The following is a 21,555-nucleotide window of genomic DNA, read 5'->3' on the forward strand; positions in this document are numbered from 1 at the left end:
ATGAAAATGGGGTAGTATCCAGATCTGTCTTTTCCTTTGCATATGATCACCTATATGGCTAAAGCAGAGCTTTGAGGAAATTAACTATTTAAGAAATCTATAGGGTGATAATCTACGATTCAAAGACATTCACACATTTGCAACTATATCACGTTAAAAGACAAATACTATCTAAGATATGAATGCAGTAACAAGCTCGAATCGTCGGTTGGTGTGATCTTCATACTCACAAGTATGTTTCATATGAGGGAATCCAAGTTGAAAACGACGCTAAGTATTCTTTGACATAGCTCTCTCTGTGATATAGTAACAAGTAGTAATAGGCTCTCCTATGTGGACAGTTACGTTATCTCACTTGTAGTTGGTAATCATTTGCTCACTTTTCTAACTGTTAACGGGAACAAGCTCTGCTTTTAGACGCAGCCGGGAATAACTTTGGGTATGCATATCACAAGCTTATTCTCCAAGCTGCAGGAGGCCAGCTTTTAGACTATGTGCAAGTACCGATTGTCGGCTAGAGATAAAACAGATGGGGTTCATACTTTACCTTTTACACTACCGGTACATATAATTCTAGAATCAGCCCACCATCTAATCGTTCGAGATGTTTCCGTCTCCTCTCTCTAGTCGCTAGTCACTATAGTATTCGTTGAATTGTGATAAAATACTGATATTACTGGTAGAGAGCATGTAGCCGGGACATGAACATTAAGAGATGGGGATACCAAACAACTTTTTGAATGCAACTATGATACGAAGTAGAAATTGCCAATTGAGGCACTTCTCCAAGCATCGGGATGTAGTAGAATCATTATGATTTCGTAGATAGACATCAGCAGTGTCATAAATAAATATTAAAAGATGATCAGGTTCCTCTCTAAGCATGCTAGTTTCGCCTTACGCCCATTCCTGCCATTAAAAAGTAAAATTAACTGGGTTGTCATCCAAAAATTGACCTAGCTCGGGGAAATTCATAAAGGGCAAATCATGAGCCAGATTAAGAATAGAGCCAGACATGTCAAATCCACGTCTCGAGTGCGACATGTCCGGTGAAAGAGTCGCAATGCCGGCGGACGATGATTGGGGGAAAGACTGAGAGGGTGAGCCCATTGGTTGGTTGGAATCCAATGGGTATCCCATAATGCCGCGTTGCTGCTGATCCCTTTCACCGACATCACGCCTGGTTAATGAAGAAATCGCTTCGGATGACCTCGCCAAGTCGATGGTTGTCCTCGAGCCATTGCTCTGGCCTTGATCTACGTCAAGTCGTGCAAACGCCATTGATCGATCAGGGCTATATGGATTTTGTACTAGTGATGCCGCTCCATCCAGACTCGAAGACATCTGCGACGTTGCTCTACTGCCTCGAGCTCGAAAGCTGTCCATGGCCTCGTGTATGTTACGCAATCGTTCTAAAAGACGTTGCGAAACAGGTGATGTTAGTGATAGTCGCTGAATCAATTCCACAGCATCAAAGGCATCTTGAAGGCACGAGGCTCGATTGGCATCATCGTTGATGCTTCCCAGCACGAGTAGCATTGATGAGAGAGCGGACTCAAGAAAATGGTTGTATGTTTTATGTTGTGCATGGTATATGTCCGTTTCGTCGGCTAGTCGGACTAGAGTCCGAATAGTATCATGAGATACTTCGGCCAGAACATTAACGGTTGATGGGTCGAGGTTATTTGATGCGAGACGATTTGCCGATGTCCTGTGTATAATGATCCTCATTTGGTTGGCTCTTAGGTAAAGGAGCAGGCGAATCCTATACTCTCCACGATCCACCCTTGCTGCGTCATATTTCTTGGAGCTGTCGTATTGAAGCTTGGTCGGCAAATTACGCTTCCACTGCACAACGCGAAAGTCGAGGAAATCGCGAGTCATGTCAGATGCAGATCCGGATATTGGTTCCAGCAGCCATTTTCTCACATCGGATGAGATTCGACAATAAGACACCATACTCATAACGTAGGACGAGGAGGGTGAGTCGTTCTAAAGAATTGATGAGTAAGACAGGAATTCTATTGAAGGGATAAGTCAAACTCACATCTAACATGGGATGTCGGTCGATCTCAGTGTCATGGACTGCAAACGGCAAATCTGTCCCAAAACTCCATCGCCGATCAAGTGTATAGACACACCAGTATAACTTTTCCCCAGATGATGCAATCTGACTCCCAGCATGAAGACTCAGGTCCCCCGAGTTCCGGGAGCTATTTTCCTGAAGAAGCCGAAGGACGTTACCAATCCCTCTCCAGGCAAGGACTTCTCTATCGCTATGAAAGAAGAAGATGGCCTGGTCCACGTACCATGTGGTTAGATAAAGAAACTCTCATATCTTTTGCATTCAGGGGGTTCATTCTGAACTTACGGCAAGAATAAGGAGACATAGATCGGCGGCATTAATGGTGCTCTGAATCTGAGTCCTTGCCACTGTTGCTGCGTATGTTTCTTCGATCCATGGGTTTGCTATTCCAATCGCACGCGCATCGGCAAAGATGGAAATGATAGCCAAGATGTGAATCGCAATGTTCTCGATCTGACTGCGGCTAGGCATGGCGTCGGATGATGGTTGTGACAGCAAATGATGCTCATCTTTCGCGTTCCTCGGGTCAACTTCTATGACTTGGCGCTTCAGCTCTTCAAGATTGAGAAAGGGATACTGAACACCAATCTCTTCTTCATAAAACGCAATAATGCTGAGCCAGCGATCGTTATCGACGAAAGCCAGCACATTTCCTGTAGTTTTGCTTGCCCGGTGGGCGAGGAGCTGTTCTAAGAGATACGTTACAGGTACTCCTTCATATGGGCCTTGGCTCTTTGCTTTCTGGGATGATGGAGGTTTTGCTGCTGTCAAAAGCCTTTCGGCAAGTTGAAGGTAGTAGTCTGAGCTGAGCAGTCCATTGGCCTTTGACGGAGGCGCAGGAGGAGTAGCAATATTAGTAGCTCCTGGTTGAGGCTGTCCTGAGATGGGCTCTACAGAACTCTGGATCTGCGCATTCGTAACAGAACCTTGGCTTTCCGTGGTGTTCCTAACGCGGGTAAGATACTTTACAATGGCCATAACAGAGACGAGATGAGCTGAGCCTTACGAGGTACGATTACGAGCTCGAAACCGTGTCGTGCGATCATAGAGGCAGGCATGGTTGCTCTCTTTGCAGGCTTTGCATGGCCTCTCGCCACTGCATTTTGTCTTGCGTCGCTGGCATTCATCACTAACGGGTGTCACTAAGCTTAACGCCGATTGCAAAGACAAGGCCAGGCTCACCATGCAACGCGTGTATACGAGTGTCTCCTCTTCCTTGAACTCTTGGGAGCTGAAGTCCCTGCGCCTCCGGCCAATGTTTCATCCATCTGGACGAAGAGAGGCCTCTTGGCAGACGGGAAGTTAGTCCGGCTCCAGATGTCTTCGGCGATTCGTTTGCGGGCCCCACGAGCGCGTCCTTGGGTGATTGCAGACAAAATTGCCACAATGGAGATCAGAAGAGCGCCAAATCATTTGACAATTCGCTCAGGACATAATGAAATCACGCTGCAGCTGGTGAAGACCATGGCGCTTCTTCAAGAGAGACGGTGCCGGAAACTATCTGCTGCCCATGCTAATAATTAAAGGACGCTTCAGCATTCACACGCGAACAAGCTACTAGCAAACGGACGGGAGAATATTATTCCATCGCCTTGGTTACTAATTATCCAGCTACCGGGGTACTACCTGAGGAGCATCAAACGGAATTCTCCGCTTCTTCTCCAAACCAAGGCGGAGGTTCCCTTACTTTATCCCAATTGCCACCCGCGCCGATACTAGGCAAGTGCCGAATCGTCTTGGAAAGCATAGTGTGGGGTATAATATGAATTGCAGAGTTCATAGCAATGTCCCTAGTAAGCTAAAGCTTGTCAATGGAGAACAGCTTGCTGTGTTTACGCTACATTGGTACATATACTCAGTCGACGATGCCGTAGTAACGCCAAGTTTGACTCTTTTAGCTGATTAAGAGAATGGGGTAATTCAGTTCAATTATCGAAAGGGTTATGAGAAACGCGAGGGGATATGCAAATGCTACCTAAGACTTTGTCTTGTCGGGATGTATCACAGTAGGTATGTGTGCGTGTTTCAAAACTACCCTGGAGTAGGTAGTTTCTCTTCAAGCTCAATACATTTCTTTCTCAATCCTACAGCTCGCCTCTATATTGTTATCTTATTTGGATGCATTTACTATTCCTACCTACCTATACTTAGCACGTCCACAGTAGAAGGTATACGCTTCTGTGAAAGCCTTCCTTACTCACAATCACAACATGCGCAAATCAACACAGAATATCTGGGTTCATATTCATTATCAAACAAGACGGTGTATCATATTCAAAGATGAGATTTTATTCATAACCACAACATTTACACTAATGGTAGTAGCAAATAATGCGCCATTTTCAGGATTCATCCCTCTGCATCCAACATGCTGGCCAATTTACTGCTCCTCTGGCGGGGGCAGGGGCTTGTCCAATCCAAGGCGCTGCAGAGAGCTCGGGAAGTTCTTGGGGTCGACATTGTCCGTGTCCACGAGGAATGTCTTGGGCGTCTTATCGACTAGAAGGCGGATCAAATCAGGTCGCATGTAGTGTCCACCCTTTTTCCACAGTCATTAGTTAGTGCAATGTTAAGCTTGGATGCAAGCAGGTAGAATACATACAAAGTCAGCAAGGCGCTTGGTCAAAAGGTTCTCATCCAGATCGATATCGACAATGAAGATTCCCTCAAAGTCCTTGGGAGGATCCTGGACAGCGCGGAAGCCATCTGGGCGGTAGATGCGTGCGAAGCCGTTGGCGATAACGGCAGCCTCCGCATCAACAGCAGCCTCATCGTTGCGCAGACGTGGGGGCAGGTTGAGGCGGGCACCCTCTCGAGTGACGACCTGGCTAGGAGCAAGCGTCCAAGTGCCAGTCTCGTAAGCGTATGCAGGAGTCACCAGCTCAGATTGGACCTCTGAGATGTTTGTGTAAGGGTCGGGGTACTGCAGAGTAGATGCAGGAGGATAGACGGGCCAAGCAGCCACGTGAACTTGCTCGTATTGAGCGCAAGCATTCGCCTTGAGGAAAGGATTCATCTGCAGCGAGTTAATATGCTTAAGCTATGATACCGAGCTACTCGCCACTTACGTTTTCCCAGCAGTTGAGATGACCAAGATTGCCAATCTCAGTCTCAACAACGCTAACCAAGGAGTCACCGGTTCCCTCGCCAAATACAAGTTTCTCAACATGGGTGGGCTTGATCTTGCGGCGGTGGTTGATGACCTCGCCACTGGGGTCAATGATGATCTGGGCAATGTAAAGGCTGTTACCCTCAATTTCGGAGTAGCCCATAGAGACATAGATCTGAGCCTTGCGGGCAGCAGATCGAATGCGGCGCATCTCATCAGAATCAGGACGAAGACTGTTCTTGTGGTAGTCCTTGAGAAGTGGTAGGGAATCTTGGTAATTCACACGCCATCCCCAGTAAGTGTATCTATCATTAACAATCAGCTTTAGATATTATTAGTGGTTCTCGCTTTCTAAAGCTCATACCCAGGAATCCCTAGGAGGAGTTATTAGTACATCATCTCAGCTCGTTATTTACATAGATTGACTTACACAACTCAGGGAAAGCAATCAGTTTGCATCCCTTCTCGCCGGCTTCAGTGATGAATTTGACGGTCTTCTGGACACACTTCTCCAAGTCAAACCAGCCAGGCTCGGCTTGAACACAGGCAGCCTTGTACTGGCGAATAGTGGCAACCATTTTGGCGTTTGTAAGTGACTTTTAATGAGGATGTTACTTTGTTAGGCTGGCGGGTTGATGATGAGTATCATTTCGAATTCGAGGATGCCTGGGCATCGCAACATTTATATGCCGTGTGGGAGGAAGCCGAGACGCCCATTTCTGGGGGAAAATAATTAATAGCATTTGAAATTTCACAATTCGCTGCATAAACACAACCTTCCCTCAGTTTCAATCCAGTCAACTAGGCGTACAGGTGCAGTCAAGATGCCGCATACGCCGCATCCGGCCTCGGCCATCGGAATCTCGGTGATGTTGTGTATTTTGAGATGCTGATGCAGTGAGCAGATAAAAAAAAATCCTGGGGGAAAAGATCATATCGAACCACCAGTTGCATCTAATCTCGCCCCCTCAGTATGGAAATGACATACCCTCGCGGAGCGATCCAACCATCTCGCGCTTTCTCATGCAGAATTCCACAATGCGGATGGCAAGGGATGCCTGTGAATAGGCTCAATTGCCGTTAAACCCTGCAATGTCTCCAGAATGTTTGCAACATTGTCTCTCTGAAAAAGAGGATCACCAAAGGCCGCAGACGCCGCAGACGCCGCACATGCATGCCCAAGCCGCGGGGCCGGGTGCTGAAGAGGACAGAAAACTGCGCTGCGGCTGTACTCCGTAGATAAGACAGATATGCCATGCTACTGCTATCTTTATCCTACAAGTTAGAGAATGCCGAAATCTAGCTATAGAGTGCAACCAAAAGATAGGCTTGGTGCAATATGCTTAGATGAACGCTACTGCTATGTACTAGGAAGGAGTTGGTTCATCCTACTCATAGCCACCGTGCGAATCGGTGGATTCCGGCAAGTTATGGGTCGGCAAAAAGAGTCAGACAGACCGATATTGAATATCCACATTTACGCCCTCCAATGGGACGATTTCCATGAAGCTTATGATGTCAATCCATGCCCTGTCAAGTTGTCAAAATGTAAGCAAGACAAAAGACCCTGGTGCCTTCAAGTATCTGGTACACATATATCACAAAGAGCAGACGTGAATAGATATGATAGAAGTACACAGCGTGGTAACGAAAACGTCATCCTCAAGGGTAATTGATCCCTATCTTGCTTGGTGGTTTGCAGTCGTCGTATACCACTTGAAAGTACCGGTTTTTAGCAATACTCCACATAAGGTAGAGTACGTGGACAGGACCCTGCCGATTTCCCATGTCGTATCATTATTCACTCCCGAAAAGTCCCAGGGTGTTTTTCTTCGGAAAGAGGGGATCCGGTTCTGCGGGCCGCTGGCCAGTCATACGCGTGAAACATGCGTTTCGTCCTAGTGGATTTTTTATCAAAATGCTTTTCCATATGAGACTCTAGAGCATTCTAATTCCCAGCTGTAGCATAAAGCCTTCCTCCATCGCCCGGCCTATCATTGCAACAGAACGAAAGCATCTAGCTTCCAACTCTTATCTCTACTTGGTCATCTCGAAAAGTCCGTACTACTCATGTGGTTATTATTATCCAACCTGCTATGGCTCTGTCCCTCATCAACAAAAGTCCGTGGTATCCCGTACGTAATGCCTTGGCATCTATACGCCCTGTTATGTAAAGAATCACTGGCCCTCATGGACTTTGATCGGTAATGCCGGGATCTAGTCGGCAGGCATGCTCAAGCCGCAGCAATATCCACATACGGGCGAGTTATTGGGTGAGGCTTGATCACCTGGGGATATGGTTGCAAGTTCCGCTATGCGATGCCACTCTTCTTTCGGCTTGTCTCGCATGAAACGACAAGGGTGTCATCGAGATACACCATTGTCGCCCGGTATTTACCGCAGGCGTATTAATTCGTGGAATAAAGAAACATTTCGGATCTTGTCGGGTTGCTGGTATCTGAAAATATTTAGCTTCATTTTCAAGGTGTTGTAATTTACCACACCAATGATATGGGTCTTGACGTCTTAATAGGTATCACTTGATAGCAATAACGAAGCCTTTAAATGGCGAAATGGGCAGTGGGGTCACACATGAGCTTGTGAATATTACCAAAAGGCGCAGAGCGAAGGCGTAGATGATGGTAAATGTGGTTGAATTGTTGCTGCATATAGAGTAGAGGGGTATCCATGCTTTGGTTGCACGTATCAATGAGTTCTTGGCCCTATAGGTTGACATCTCAATAGATATATGGCAATGTCAGGAAAACATAAGAAAGAGATGGTTATAAAAAAAAAAAAAAGAACGAACGAACAGCCCTTTATCGCAAATGTGATCGTGATCAAATGTAAGAACAGCGTCGTGATTGAATGGCTGGAATAGTATCATCCTTCAAGGCGACAACTACCATCCTGACACCTCAACATTTCCGGGATATCCCTCCCAGAAGCCCTGGGTAGCATCCGCAAACGACGCCTGCATCGCAGAGTCAATATCAAAATGCGTATCAAAAAGGTCATAATCGGCAGGCGGTACCACGCCAAATTCATGAGACACAAGCTCGGTCTCATTCGTATCCATCCCATTCGAATCCATCCCATTCGAATCCATCCCATTCGAATCCATCCCATTCGTATTCGTTTCCTCTTGTTCGGAAACAACCTATCCAAATTATAAGTCATGTCTGTGAGTGGAAATGCATGGGTAGAGAAGCCTCACCAGAGTTTCTTCTTCGCTCCCACTATCCGCGGGCTGGACAGGAGATGGTTGTAATGCACCATAGTCGATGATGGCGTTCCGCATCTCTCGACGCGCACTTGGGCTCATGGCCTGGTTGCCCTTGGACTTGACATTGCTATAGAATATATGCATTGCCTTGATGGTTTCGCGCTAATAATAGAAATTGGTTAGTGACACCTGCAAGGGAATTAAGGACCTGGAGCGAGGAGCGGCATACCCAGGTATCAGCCATTGGCCAGGCTTGCCTCATATCTTTGAGAAAAACACATCCGTCAATGATGCGCTGTCTCCAGCTTTCAATCTGTGGATCGCCTTCGCTAACGTGAGGGAAATGCCAAAAATAAAGCAACGTTCCAACTGCTGTGTAAATAGTGAAGCCTATCCATGGAACCAGGCCTCGTAGAAAGAACAGGCCGAATCCACGGATATCCTGAAGCATTTCACACACCTGGTCCGCAACTTTTGCAAGTTCCCTGCAAGAGTATTCAGTCCATTGCTTCCTATCGCCGTTCTCATGTTCTGCCTCTTCATGCATCTCCAATTCGGGCAGATAGGACCGGTAAAGAAATATGACAGACATGAAATAGATGCAGTGCATGTAGCAGAACGCCTGTCCTTGATTCTGGACACTATGGGCGTGTAGCAGCGACAGATCATATCGCAGGCGAGGAGGCAGCGATTCTCTCCAGGCATTTAAGCGCAGTAATAAACGCTGGAGTTCAGACTCTGGCTGCCAAGGTGGCGTGTTGTTTGGGTGTGAAGAACAGGACCACTTTGCAACAGCACCCCAGACATCTGCAACTCTCATGCTGTATGCAATGATTCCCAAGTTGCCTCGAGGGATCATAGGATTGCCATCGGATCGAAAGCCTTCTATGAAGGGACAGATGACCGGCTCGCCGAAGATGAAGTTGCCCGTATCACAAGGCAACTGGATATGCATGCTATCCGCAGATAGCAGCCGCTCACGGCCTTTGCCGCCGCTCAAAAGACTATCCATTAGAAAACACGTCCATGCGGTTCGCCGTCGTTCTTCCCCATGGATAAATTCTTCTTTGGCCAGTGTCGTGATTGGAGGATCTTCGAACAAGCCCATGATTTGAGCCATTCGCACAGCCATTCCAAGGTAAACCCATGCGCGTCTACCTTCGCCCGATCCCCATGAGTGGCCCGTGAGCATGAGAAGGACTTGTATCCGCTGCAAGCTCGGCTCATCTATTGATGGAAGGATGAGAGATCTGGTATGCGCGGCGAAGCAGTTACTCGTCTGAATTTGGCTGGAGAACCCATCTGGAGGTCTCTGGGAAAAACTTGGCAGCAAGTTAGCTTCCCTCTCGGAATTTGAATATATGCATCTGGTGCAAGTGGGAAATTGCCAACTAACCGGACTGTGATGGCTAGCATCGCCCACGCAACAGATCGATCCAGAGTCTTATTCCGGATCGATGCGAAGAAGGTAGGCATATGATGAAAGGACCACTTGTAAGAGCATCTTAGATAGCTCTCCTTCACCTCATCTGTCACGTAGTCTAAAGGGTCCGTCGCCCACAAATCAACCTTGGGCTCGTCGAGGTCTTCCGCAATACCACCCTGAGGCCCTGTGGAGGCTGATAAAAGCGAAGCTGTGATGTTGGCATCCGTCGGTAAAGCACTAGACGCTGCACGTGCCTGGCGCTCAAGTCGTGAGCGCCTAAAGATGAAGGAAGTGCCCTTGGGAGGGAAGATGCATTCATCACCTCTCTCCTTGCAGCGGATGCATGGCGGTCCACCAGAATGGATGCACTGGACGAATCAGCATGAGCCGCAAACAGCAGCGAGAACGAGATGGCTTTGGTGTTGATTTACTCTTCTCTTTGAGGTTCGACATGCGCCGCAAGCAATTGATTTCTTCATCACGGCGGTCTTGAGAAGTTCATTTTTCAACGCGCCTCTGGTTGTCACGCGGGGCTATGTAAAGTGGACCAATGGGAACCATACAATGAGACGTTGCCCAATCTGTATGTCTTTACATGAGACGATGCTTTATACTCGTAAATTGCGAAGTGGCCGAATGGCGATTGATGCTGTTGGTAGTGAGTATGAGCACATGAATGTTTCTCAAGCTCACCAACGGTCAGATTCGCCAGCTTCGTCCTCAGCTTGGTTTCGCCCCCCATGTGGCTTTTTGCCGTAAATGATTACCTAATTACAAAAGCGATGAAATCACGGCCTAAGGCATCAACAATGATGATGTACTTAGTCATACGCTCGTATGATGGCAGGGCATCTCAAGTGTAAGCAGAACACAGACGCAACTAATAGGACACAGACCAAGGCACCCAGCCAGAGAACCCTTGGAGATTGCGGCTTCCTATGAGGCCGAGGCCTTGTTTTCTTACTCACCTTTCTATTTATTTTCGCTACCGATAACTACACACATTCCATCCAAATACGGCTGGTTGTACAGATCATCTCGTCGTATAGCAGATGCTGTACACGGAATACAGGGATACTAAGGTAGTAGCGGCTAGTTGGAATTGTCAACCACCAAAGCACAAACAGTTATGTAGCTACCGTCATCAGCCAGCCAAATCTCTTGAAGCCTATATCACAACACAATTTTCATTTCATTGGATCACATGAGTTGATATACGATGAGGAGATGAAATGAGTTCAAGTCTATTGATTGAAAGAGTATCTGAGAAAAGAAAAAAAAAGAAAGAAAGAAAACAAATGGCGCCCCAAACGATTCCCATGCAAAGTCCCCTCTTATTGGATATCTTCCTCCCAGTCTTATTGACAAATGACAAACCTAACCGTTGACCCCCAATCTCCATTCAAACCCAAGTGGCATTATACATTATGTTCTCAAAGCGCTTTTCGTTCCAGCTGCTTCACATTTAGAACTCATCGTTGACGTTGATGATAGCGGGGGCGGCCAGTGTCGCGGCAGGGACAGCATCGGGGTTGGTAAAGTTGTTACCATCGGTCAAAGCAGCGATAGACAGGCCGAACATGATGTTCTCTTCAAAGGGGAAGAAAGCCTTGAATGAGACCTTGCCACCGTTCCACTTGAAGTCCTTGACGGGAACGCTGATGGGGAGCAACTGGCCGCTGAAGTAGGTGATGAAAAGACCTTCTCCATTGCCGTTGCTGAACTTGGCGGCGTTCTTAACAGAGCTAAGATCGGCACTGTAGTTGAACCACTGGTCATCGGGCTTGACGGCAAGAGCAGCAGAACCACCCTCGACATTGAGCTGAGTGAAGATGGGGACACCAAGAGCGTTGACGTCAAAGGGGCACGAGTTGGGAACAATGAAGTTGTTGTTGAGGAACGAATAAGCAAACGGGCCGACGTTGGTAGTCAAGAATGGCTTCTCAGAGGGGACAGCGCCGAGGAGAGTGCGGTAAAAGCCATTCTGCTCGCCCTCCTGACCGATAACGGAAGCCACACCTCGCACGATACCGGCATCACCAGCTGCGGCGGCAGCCTGGCTGACGTCTTGAAGAGTGCCCATGACGACAGCGGTAAAAGCCTCAGCTACGGCAATGGCGTCATGGATGTTGGTGGTCGGGAAGTGGTATTTGCAAGGCAGAGGAGCAAGCTTCTTGAACTTGTTCAAGGCGTTGAGCGCATTGAGCGCGTGGAGCTCTTCTTGCTAAGGAGATATTAGCATGGATTGAGGCAAAAGACATGATTGGGAAGCTTAGTTTATTAAACTTACAGCAATGATAACCTTGAGGATCTTCTCCAGCTCAGCCTTGCCATAGCCCTTCCATGTCTCATAGCCGGGGACACCAGTCGTGACGTTGGCGAGAAGAGACTGGAAGTAGGCAACTTCGAATTCCTCGTTGAAGGCGATGACCTGGAGTGACTGAAGGGTGCTGTCGGCAAGGGTGGCTGGCGGAGGGGCGTTTGAGAGAGAGCCATCGGCAGTCTCAGAAATCGACCTGAGCTGCTGAGCACTGGGTGTGGGAAAACCATCCGCAGCTGCAGCAGTGGTCGTGCAATCCTTGCTATTGGGAGGCCAGGTAGCGACAGAGGATCCGGCTAGAGCCAGCGCGGAGGCAAGAACTTTGGTAAGCTTGGCCATTGTTTCTCGTGTGTGTGTGTGTATGTGTATATGTATATGAGGTGGTGGTGTGTTTACTATGGAACCGTTGATGGTATGATGCTAACTGTCCAGAGTGGTGTCGAAGTGAGAGGTGATGATGGTAATGTTCTGACTAGAATGGGATGAACCATGAGATAGTTATATACTAGGTATTCCTTCCATAGCCATCAATACCGCTGCATCCTAATTTCACTAGGCTCTCGCTAGACGGCATCATCTCTGCCATCAGAACTTGCGGACCAGTCTACTTCCGAATGGCATGTGGCTGCTTCCCATAACAGCCCTCTCTAAGCCATCGACCTACAGCTCCGATTTTAGACTACCTGACCCGGGAGCTATAATTGCCGATTCTAGTCTGGCAGGTTTGCGGTCAGTCAAGGGCCGGATGAGTTGGTAAGCGGATGACTACTGGCTGCTGACTGCCGTGCTATTTTTGGCTGTTGAGGCTGTGGCGTTTGTTATGGCTAAAGAGAATTTCTAGTCTTCCTTTTCCTGGCTAGCCCTGCGAATGTGGAAACTTGCGCAGCCGCGTCCGGCCTCACATTAAGCCCAAGAAGCGCGCGTTTCTGCCACCATGGCGAACAAAATGGCCGGGCGCAGCCTGGAGGAGTTTGTTTCACGAAAATAAAGAACAAACAAACATGTTTTGGCTCTTGACTGCCACCAACGCCACACGGACTTTCGACCCTGTGTGTGTTTTAGTGTGAAAATAAAAACATGCTCGCTGGCTGAAGGCGCAATGATCAGGCTGACTGAACCCTGTCCTGTCCAAAGATCCAACAGCAACGGATCGGGCGGCAAAGTTAGAATGCATGCGGACGACAGCTGTTTCTCCGAATGAGGTATTACTAGGGGTCCGGATGCATTTGTCATTGTCCACTCTCTCTTGCTCGAGGAGAGACCCGTTTATTTTAGATCTCTGGTAATATGTCCACTTCTCTACATGTATTTTTGGTGGACGTCCATGCGTTTGCTCAATGGTTGTGGTGTTTCTCTCCCCCGTTGTCGTCGCTATTTTCCAACTAATGCACTAATTTGCAAGCGCTCATCCTTCTAGAACTTACATATCCTCACCAAGCAGGTTTTTTTTTGGGTGGTTGTTTGATAATGCTTAACGCCAAACCTACTACCAACAGTTTTGTGCTCGCAGGAAGATCCAAGCTTGGCTCATTGAAGCTACAGCCATTGACGCACGCTCCTACATCGGGAATACATGCTGCTTTTTGGGTAGTAAATGTCCGGCAGCAGACTAAACCTGCATCCGTCGAGAATCCTGCCAACAAACAAAATGCAACCAAATGTAAAGCATATACCATTTGCAGGCTTCTGGACCAGTAGATTTGAAGGCCGGCTCGGATGGCCCTGCTTCCGTCAGAGGCAAAGAGGCAAAGAATCCTTGTGGTTAAGCTTTCTGTGGCGCAGTCAGATTCATGTAATTAAACTCCCTGGCACTCCGCGATCTTTCCTTCAGGTACTTCCGAACACTTGGGATGAACGGACTTGATTAGCTTACACATGAGGTAGATACTCTTTGAAATGTGCTGTTGGTGGTATTTTGCGATTTTGTCATTGACGTTCTTTGTTCCAAATGATGATGAAAATCATTTTCCTTCTTTGTGGCTATGGAATCGCTTAGTGACGCCACCAACCGCGCAAGACCACATCACATCGCTTGCCAACGCATGAATTGCACCTCATCTATTATAGTTTGCATTCGCAGATTGCCAGTTGGCCACGCATATACAATGAGGCAATCCATCCATCCGTTCATTCGTCATGAAATAATAACCTCAACATACAGGGTTACCGAACTTCCTGGTGTACCTTTTTCCATCTTGGGGAACTTTTACAAGCACCTCAGATTTTAGTCAGCCTTCACGCAGAAGCTATTAGTATCTACTCCGTTCGAGTACAGACGTGCACTATTGTAGTCCGTAAGCCGCCACACATTCGAGTCCATTTCTGGCTAGGTTTTTAATCTCATTATCCTGGCTCGTTAGGAGCTAGCAAATCTTTGTTAGCTTACTACATTGTCATCCGTAAATAGAACTCCAAGTGGATTGGCTGGCTGGTTCGCCCCAATACTTGACGATGGGTTCAATCGAGGTCTTCCGAAGTGTGCCGAGTACCCCGAAGTAGAAATAATGCTAGTCGCCCCCGTAATTCTCTTTTATGTCGTGAATAAAATGGTACATCCATTCCACTTCTTGGAACCAATGGTAACCAACCAGCTACAGTGCGTATTCCATCTACAAAAAGACGAATGCACAGCAGCAGATCAAAGAGAGTTCATCTTGGAGAAACATGGATCCACAGCCAGCCTCCGTTAAGCAAATAGCCTCTCTTGTCTTCATCACTACAAATGATCTTTTGCATTTACTTTGGCTGCCGCTCCAACTCAAGTGATTTGGTTGCTGCTGCTGTTGAGCTTTGGAACAATTCTTGACTTTGATGTCATAATTACGTCGCGGGGCTACGAAATATTAACGAGAGTTTAGTTTTATAAAAGAATATGTATTGAAACAACACTTTTACCCCGCATGTTGGATATATAACCGTTTGGCGAACTCTATTTAACGCCCCGGCTGTCGCAAACCAACTGCTCATTGATTCAAAAATCGCAGTACAGAAGTATCATCATGCCGTCAGCTTCCGAGAAGGCGAAAGCAAAACTCGATGCGGTGTTGAACGATCCGGGGCGATATGATTCTTCCCGTAAGGTCATGTACGACGTCACGCAAAAGAATGCCTAACTCTCTGCATAGAACGGTCGAATCGCATAGCGACGACACGCTATGCTGCTGGCTGTGGTATGGTCAACTCCGTCCCCCGTCGCCCCAGCCAGAGCAGCATAGAAAGCGATCACGGTGGTGTTAGAAACAGGCTGAAACGCCTCATGTCGCTACCCGCATACTGAAAAGATAATCCTTGGGGGATTATTATTGATCTTGATAATAATCTCAATGGCTGCGAGCATATTTTTTTTAATGCTCCAGTCGCTTCATTAAGGAAGGGACGCAGGGTGTATATTGACAGACTCACCCCTTACATCGTGCCTCTATCATAGGGTTGGAAGGAGTACAAATCTTTAATCTGAATATCTCTCTCCAAAGAGCAATCTTGACTTACTGGTATGCATCTCTGCGGCATGTGAAACAAACCAGAATAGTGGCATCCAAAGATCACTCAAACTTGGTCTTTTGCTTTTGCCTATACATTTCTTTGGAGGAGCTGTGTCGTGGGGCCATCTTGCTCAAGAGAATTTGAGGCCACAAAATCCAAAGTCAATGGAAGAGGGAGATTGTAGATAGCCGAGCGTAATTCCTTCATGTGATACGGCATCCACGGTTCGTACAAGTTGTCCAGAATCGATAGATCCCCTCCTTGCCACCCGATTCCATGGAACCCAATGTGCGGATCGGGTGGCGGTACAAGTAAAATTAATTCCCCTCAATAAAGACGGGTGTGACTGTAGTTGTTGTCCTCTCGATCCACAACACGGAAGTGCGCGCCAACTTCCCGTACTATATGGGCTATGATGCGGGCATTTTGACAATTAGACACAAATAGGGAGTTCTTAATATCCTCAACGTGACATGATAAGACGGGAGTAATATATCAAGTATCAATAAAAATAAGAAGCAATATGAATATATCGTCTTTAGACAGCTTAAGCTTCATAACCTGATCGCAAGTAAATGCTTTAAGCAAGAAGCCAACTGAATATTCTCGTTTGGGGGTGTCTACCAACGAGAGGGATTGATTAGATCCAACTTTTCTGAACAGACTCTACTAGGATACTACAGCAATTCACACCATATATACTAAGTATTTCTTCTGAAAGGACGGTTAGTAGCGTGGTACTCCGTTTAACGTATGATCACTCTCTTATCCCTCTACCGAAAATTTGCTTCGATTTGTTTGACCGGATCTTGCTGGGGGAAAGTGTTAGTACCGTTCGATCGGTAGTGAATAACGCAAGATATGATTCTCTGCTTTATCGGGTGATTCTAAGATTTGATACACACATAAAGATGCCCCAGGTTGCGAGCAGAGCGACGTATTTCTGATCTCGCATGAAGCTATTTCCTCTTTTATACTATTCCGACTAGTAGGCGGCGTGTATTTCTTGCGGATGTGAGGTGATGGAACCTTTCGGGCTTATATAAACGGCCTGGACTGGGTCGAACAATCGCTTCGGTCATATTACTTCCCTTAACTAGTGACCTACAGGGTCGGTTAGATGATTGCTATCTCCTTGAGCAGCCAGGTGCCTGTTGGAAGAACCATCCATAGTAGGTGTTTCAAGCCTGGCTGTGGTTGAGGTAGTCCATGATATAGCTTCGAGCCAATTCAAGATCTGGCTGTTCGTGTTGTAGGACGCTGACCTGTAGTTTCGAGGCTCGGCAAAGTGGATATTGAGATGCAGCATTTCTAAGCTTCAGAATGAACAAAACTCGGATCCCTTGAGGGATGAGACTGGTGGTGCATTGAAGCAGCCGATTGGGATCCGGAGTAAACTAGAGTGGCACTCTATCTGGTTCAATCTAAAGGTGCCAATCGCAAAGAACGGATGCCTACTAGTCGGTAGCTTAAAGGCAGTCCCAGTACGTTCGTGTTGTATCTGAAGTACATACCCATGATGATATAAATATTACCTTGATATTTGTGTGCGATATATATCTATCTACACACTGGAGATTATTTCCTTCAGAGTGGTCGTCTGCTATACAGTCGTGATACTTCAAGGTGCATGAGTTACTCATGTATATTTCATGAATGGTAGGCCAAGCATGAACACTGGGCGTACTTGTATGGTAACATCAACCCTTTCCTCACCCCCCACATATAGAGTGGAGAGTGAAAGGGTCATTGACGAATGCATTGAATCAGTTACGTGAAACCGAGTCGGGCATCTTTCAAGTTGCAGTATACTTCCCAAACGGAATCAACTTCACTTGTTCATTAAACGAGCAGCGTGCTTTCAGTGTTCTTTTGTTAATAAAAGGGGGAGCCCTGGTTATTTGTGGCTTCTAGTCAGCCAGGCTGTCAAAAAATAAGCAAGTCCCGCTAAATGTTGACATCAAGGCTACACCAGGTCGTCTGAGGCAAATTTCTGGGCGCAAATGTCTGTTCTTGGACCATTGAGGTCAACCACAAGTTCATCAACATCTTTCACACAATGAGATAACAGTATTTGCACTTGGATTCTTCAACCCAACCTCCATCTTTAGTCACAGTACTAATACAGTACATGTAAAACGCGTATGGGTAATGGCTTGATCCCTCGCGGATCGGAATATTGATAGCCCTTCCTTGGCGCGTTTCGGCTCCTGAAAGCGGAGGCCTACGGATACAGTCAGAAAAGCGATTCATGTCATCTTACCTTCTCTGCTAGTTTGAGCAGCTCTCGCCAGATTGATTTGGCCGAATGACAATGCCAAAGGCGTATTGCGCTGGGCGAGGTCATCTGACTTTGACCTAGAAGATATGAAGGCCAAACAAGGCTGCTGGACTTGTAAACGTGAGTCTTTGGCTTCAAATTGGAGCGCTGGCGCATCTGCTCGAGTGCTGACAGGCGCCATCCAGAGCGGAAAATAGGGTGTGACAGGGATCTGCCTGTGTGCCACAACTGCACTCGCACGGGCAGACAATGCTTGGGCTACGGCGTCCGTCTGCTGTGGCCGGATCGTCATGATGGCAGGCGCAAAGACACAGGCTTCGTAGTTTATGAGCCGCCGGAGAACCCGCTGGAGGCGTCCAAGAACTATGGCTTGCATTTTCTCAATGTCAATCATAACGATGTTGCCTCGTCGCTGGATCCCTCTTCTTACAATGCGCTTATTATCAAACCTGTCGCCAAACCTACCCGAACTCTCAACCTCTATCCGACAATGGTCGGTCAAGATGCTCTATTCATGTCATACTGTAAGTACCCAAAGCCGTTCATCTAATGTATCTGGGTAGTGATTGACATCAGTGAAGATGAGCGCGTTATTGCTCCCATGATTTCGACCACGCAAGTCACGAACGGCTTCCGGACCGACCTTGTCCAGATGGTGCTGTCACGGGGAGACAGTGCGACCAAAGCCTTATGGAATTCTATGATGGCTGTCGCCGCTTTTCATCACAGCGGCACTGAAGCTGCTCTAAAGTACAAGACGAATGCTGTCCGCCATCTATCTGCTTCTCTAACTCCCGGATATGAAACAAGCTCTATTGATCTCAACCAGACGCAGTTTGCTGCATCTATGATGCTTTGTATCTACAGTGTGAGCTATAAAAAGGTTGAATGCACGGGTTGGTAATCTGTATTCTAACTGACGCTAGGTCTTCGACGAGACCGACGGCCACTGGACGACGCATCTTGATGGTGCTAAATATATGCTGGAAGGGTTATACCCGGAGCATCGAAGGCACATCAAAGCAGATTTCCTCTTCACTTGGTTTCTCTACCACGAAGTGTTGGCATGCTTCAGCCAACCCCTCCGGCAAGCCCATAACTGCATCGACGTTCTTTTCCTATTGGGGGCGTCGAACTGCGATGCTACTTTGGTGAGCTCTTGCGACGATGTCTCTCTTCTTCTTAAATATTAAAAGCATGAAGCTAATTCGAATGGCGGCAGATACTTGGCGCTCTCGGATGCTCGTTGGAGACGATTGCGATAATTCACCGGGTGAACAAATTCCGCATCGCCATCATACAAAAAGAAATCGACCCGCTATCACCCAAACTCATTCAGCAGCGATTTGAATTGGAGCATACGCTACATAACCTTGTCCAGAGACTCGATCCCGATGAAGAAGCCGGCGAGGCACCCGCGAGGCGTACCCGCATTCTGGCTACCGCAGAGCTATATCGCATAGGAACCATTCTATACCTGCTTCATGTTATCCCTTTGCCTGGGGACGAGGAGCAAAAAGCAACTTATTTGGAAGAGGTGTTTGACATATTGGAGCGCTTGGGGGTGGCTACAAGCCCATGGCCTATATTCATGGTTGCTTGCGAATGCCAGACAGACGAACAGCGCATCCGGATTCTACGAATATTGGATCTGATGAATAATGTGAGAAATATCGGCAACATCCGTGTGATGCGCAATCTTATTGAAACATGTTGGAAACACTACGACCTTCAGGCTGACTCGACATACGTGCATCGCACGAAATGGTGGGAATTTGTTAATTACGAGACTGCAGTTCCCTGGTTTATTTAATAATGACATCAATTAACTAAATACAAATAGCGAAAAATTGAGCTCTCTATTTGTCCATTACTGTGACGTGTTTAGCAACTGTTGGATTGACTAGGAGACTCAACATGTCTGGTCGAGCGTAATGGCCAGCGACATCGATGAATATCTTAGCCTTGGCGATGTCGCTTAGAGCTATATCGGCCTGTAAAATTGCTTCTTCACCCTCTCCAATTGGTTCACACAATGGCTTTCCATCGGGTCCGAATATCTGAGAGAAACCACCACCAGGCTAGGTGTGAGAGATTGAGATTAGCCAATACGTCGCTCGCCGAGAACACAGCATAACCAGAAGAGCTGACACAGAAACTGACTTACCACCTTGGTGACGGGATTACCTGCCAACAGGCTGTTCGTCTCTAGACCCTTCTCTGTAAGAATCTGCGAAGAGCAGATGACGAAAGTTGCACCTTCTATCGCCATATTCTGGCTAATGCGATTATTCGCCTCGCCAGTCTCATGGTAGAGCCAAGTAATCTTTTCAGGCTCGGGCATGCTGAAGATGGACGGCCAGCTCGAGACGTGGATCTGTACACCTTGTGTGTACTCGTAGTAGCGCAGCAAAGGTTGCAGATGCTCCCAGCAGTTCAAGGCACCTATTTTGCCGAATGGCGAATCCACAACTGTTTTCAGGGACTCAGCTTGGCCTTCACCCCAGATGGTACGTTCTGCATGAGTAGGCTTGGTTTTGCGGCGATTGTGGATGATTTCGCCGTCAGGTGAGATGAAGGCTTGCGCAATGTAGATGCTGGCTCCCTCGCGCTCACTGTAGCCCAGCACAACAAACATGCCAGTTTTCTTAACAGCTGCCTGAATGCGTTTCATTTGAGGAGAGCCCCTAGTCATGGAGTTTGCTTGGTACTGAGGAACCCAGGTCGCTTGAACAATAGGTGGAGCGCACCACATCTGCCTAGTATCCATACAACTCGAAATGTTAGCATATGGGGTCGTCGCACAAGGAAATGGCTTCAGTGATGGCTGGGCGTTTTACCATGGGTATCCTGGAATCCATACTTCGGGGAATCCAAGAACTTGAACGCCATCTGCGGCGGCTTGGTTAATAAGTTGTATAGTCTTGTCCACACATCCGTCAAGGTCATGCCAGACAGGTTCGGCCTGGACGGCTCCGACTCTGATGGTCTTTTCATCTCTGGTGGCGGTGTCCATATCTATGGTCAGTATCTAGCTTCAGTGGTGCTGTTGGAACTGTTGACTATAGCCGTAATATTGTTGGATTTCCAGCTTCTTCTTATAGCCGTTGACGGTCCTTTATCCTACTTGCTACGATCGCATCTTGTTTCATTCAATGACAGTGTCAATAAGCATGCTCTCAAATATCGTCCAAAGGCATCTGGTTCACAGCAGATTGGCAGGGCCGGTAACTACAGTTGAGCTTGTCCAGCCAATCATTTTGGGTACCGCCACCGCAGACTATTGCCCTCGCATGCCCTTGCACAGATCAGTTTGACAGGGCGGCCCGAGATGCAGCTCGGAAGTCGATCGATATGCTTTTGGCGATGTGCTAGACTAGATCGGGAATATCACGCCGCGCTGATTTGATCGAAGCAAGAGTTTGCGATGCACGAATCGTGCGCTACCCCATCTGCCGTCGCCAATGGGACTGATGTTGACTCCATCAGCTTATAAATTCTCCTTGGCCCCTGTTGTTTAAGCGATCTTGTTTGTTCGGGTGAATGATTTCCGCCGGAAGAGCTGTGTAGTAGCTCATACTAGTACATACCAGTATACCGCGATGTAGAAGTTGTCCAAAATTG

The 21,555-nt window shown here is 47.4% G+C and overlaps 8 protein-coding genes across 8 annotated transcripts; 3 read left to right on the forward strand and 5 right to left on the reverse strand.

Annotated features, from left to right (window-relative positions):
* Nucleotides 1–915: 915 nt before the first annotated feature.
* TRIVIDRAFT_194307 (uncharacterized protein) lies at nucleotides 916–3,064 on the reverse strand (the record flags this gene model as incomplete). Its single annotated transcript, XM_014097313.1, has 4 exons — nucleotides 916–1,180; nucleotides 1,343–1,992; nucleotides 2,048–2,296; nucleotides 2,372–3,064. 4 exons carry the CDS (start codon nucleotides 3,062–3,064, stop codon nucleotides 916–918), a joined length of 1,857 nt encoding a protein of 618 aa, XP_013952788.1.
* Nucleotides 3,065–4,336: 1,272 nt separating this feature from the next.
* TRIVIDRAFT_78142 (uncharacterized protein) lies at nucleotides 4,337–5,814 on the reverse strand (the record flags this gene model as incomplete). The annotated part of the gene is made up of 5 exons (XM_014097314.1): nucleotides 4,337–4,625; nucleotides 4,689–5,102; nucleotides 5,155–5,500; nucleotides 5,560–5,569; nucleotides 5,626–5,814. 5 exons carry the CDS (start codon nucleotides 5,771–5,773, stop codon nucleotides 4,467–4,469), a joined length of 1,077 nt encoding a protein of 358 aa, XP_013952789.1.
* Nucleotides 5,815–8,364: 2,550 nt separating this feature from the next.
* TRIVIDRAFT_158742 (uncharacterized protein) lies at nucleotides 8,365–10,326 on the reverse strand (the record flags this gene model as incomplete). The annotated part of the gene is made up of 4 exons (XM_014097315.1): nucleotides 8,365–8,583; nucleotides 8,651–9,743; nucleotides 9,818–10,215; nucleotides 10,279–10,326. The coding sequence occupies 4 exons, from the start codon at nucleotides 10,324–10,326 to the stop codon at nucleotides 8,365–8,367; spliced, it is 1,758 nt and encodes a 585-aa protein (XP_013952790.1).
* A 995-nt stretch (nucleotides 10,327–11,321) lies between these two features.
* TRIVIDRAFT_118319 (uncharacterized protein) lies at nucleotides 11,322–12,404 on the reverse strand (the record flags this gene model as incomplete). The annotated part of the gene is made up of 2 exons (XM_014097316.1): nucleotides 11,322–12,071; nucleotides 12,138–12,404. Coding segments are annotated over 2 exons (1,017 nt in total), but the record flags the coding sequence as incomplete, so codon positions are not given.
* A 1,143-nt stretch (nucleotides 12,405–13,547) lies between these two features.
* Nucleotides 13,548–14,079, forward strand: TRIVIDRAFT_213946 (uncharacterized protein; the record flags this gene model as incomplete). Its single annotated transcript, XM_014097317.1, has 2 exons — nucleotides 13,548–13,959; nucleotides 14,052–14,079. The coding sequence occupies one exon, from the start codon at nucleotides 13,635–13,637 to the stop codon at nucleotides 13,863–13,865; it is 231 nt and encodes a 76-aa protein (XP_013952792.1).
* A 1,048-nt stretch (nucleotides 14,080–15,127) lies between these two features.
* On the forward strand, nucleotides 15,128–15,654 carry TRIVIDRAFT_111900 (uncharacterized protein; the record flags this gene model as incomplete). Its single annotated transcript, XM_014097318.1, has 2 exons — nucleotides 15,128–15,242; nucleotides 15,293–15,654. The coding sequence occupies 2 exons, from the start codon at nucleotides 15,167–15,169 to the stop codon at nucleotides 15,442–15,444; spliced, it is 228 nt and encodes a 75-aa protein (XP_013952793.1).
* A 2,363-nt stretch (nucleotides 15,655–18,017) lies between these two features.
* On the forward strand, nucleotides 18,018–19,744 carry TRIVIDRAFT_50968 (uncharacterized protein; the record flags this gene model as incomplete). The annotated part of the gene is made up of 5 exons (XM_014097319.1): nucleotides 18,018–18,051; nucleotides 18,117–18,455; nucleotides 18,513–18,799; nucleotides 18,858–19,082; nucleotides 19,154–19,744. 5 exons carry the CDS (start codon nucleotides 18,018–18,020, stop codon nucleotides 19,742–19,744), a joined length of 1,476 nt encoding a protein of 491 aa, XP_013952794.1.
* Nucleotides 19,745–19,790: 46 nt separating this feature from the next.
* TRIVIDRAFT_51001 (uncharacterized protein) lies at nucleotides 19,791–20,947 on the reverse strand (the record flags this gene model as incomplete). Its single annotated transcript, XM_014097320.1, has 3 exons — nucleotides 19,791–20,012; nucleotides 20,102–20,690; nucleotides 20,772–20,947. 3 exons carry the CDS (start codon nucleotides 20,945–20,947, stop codon nucleotides 19,791–19,793), a joined length of 987 nt encoding a protein of 328 aa, XP_013952795.1.
* Nucleotides 20,948–21,555: the final 608 nt, after the last annotated feature.

This window comes from Trichoderma virens (assembly GCF_000170995.1).
Source record: "Trichoderma virens Gv29-8 chromosome Unknown TRIVIscaffold_86, whole genome shotgun sequence".
NCBI lineage: Eukaryota > Fungi > Ascomycota > Sordariomycetes > Hypocreales > Hypocreaceae > Trichoderma > Trichoderma virens.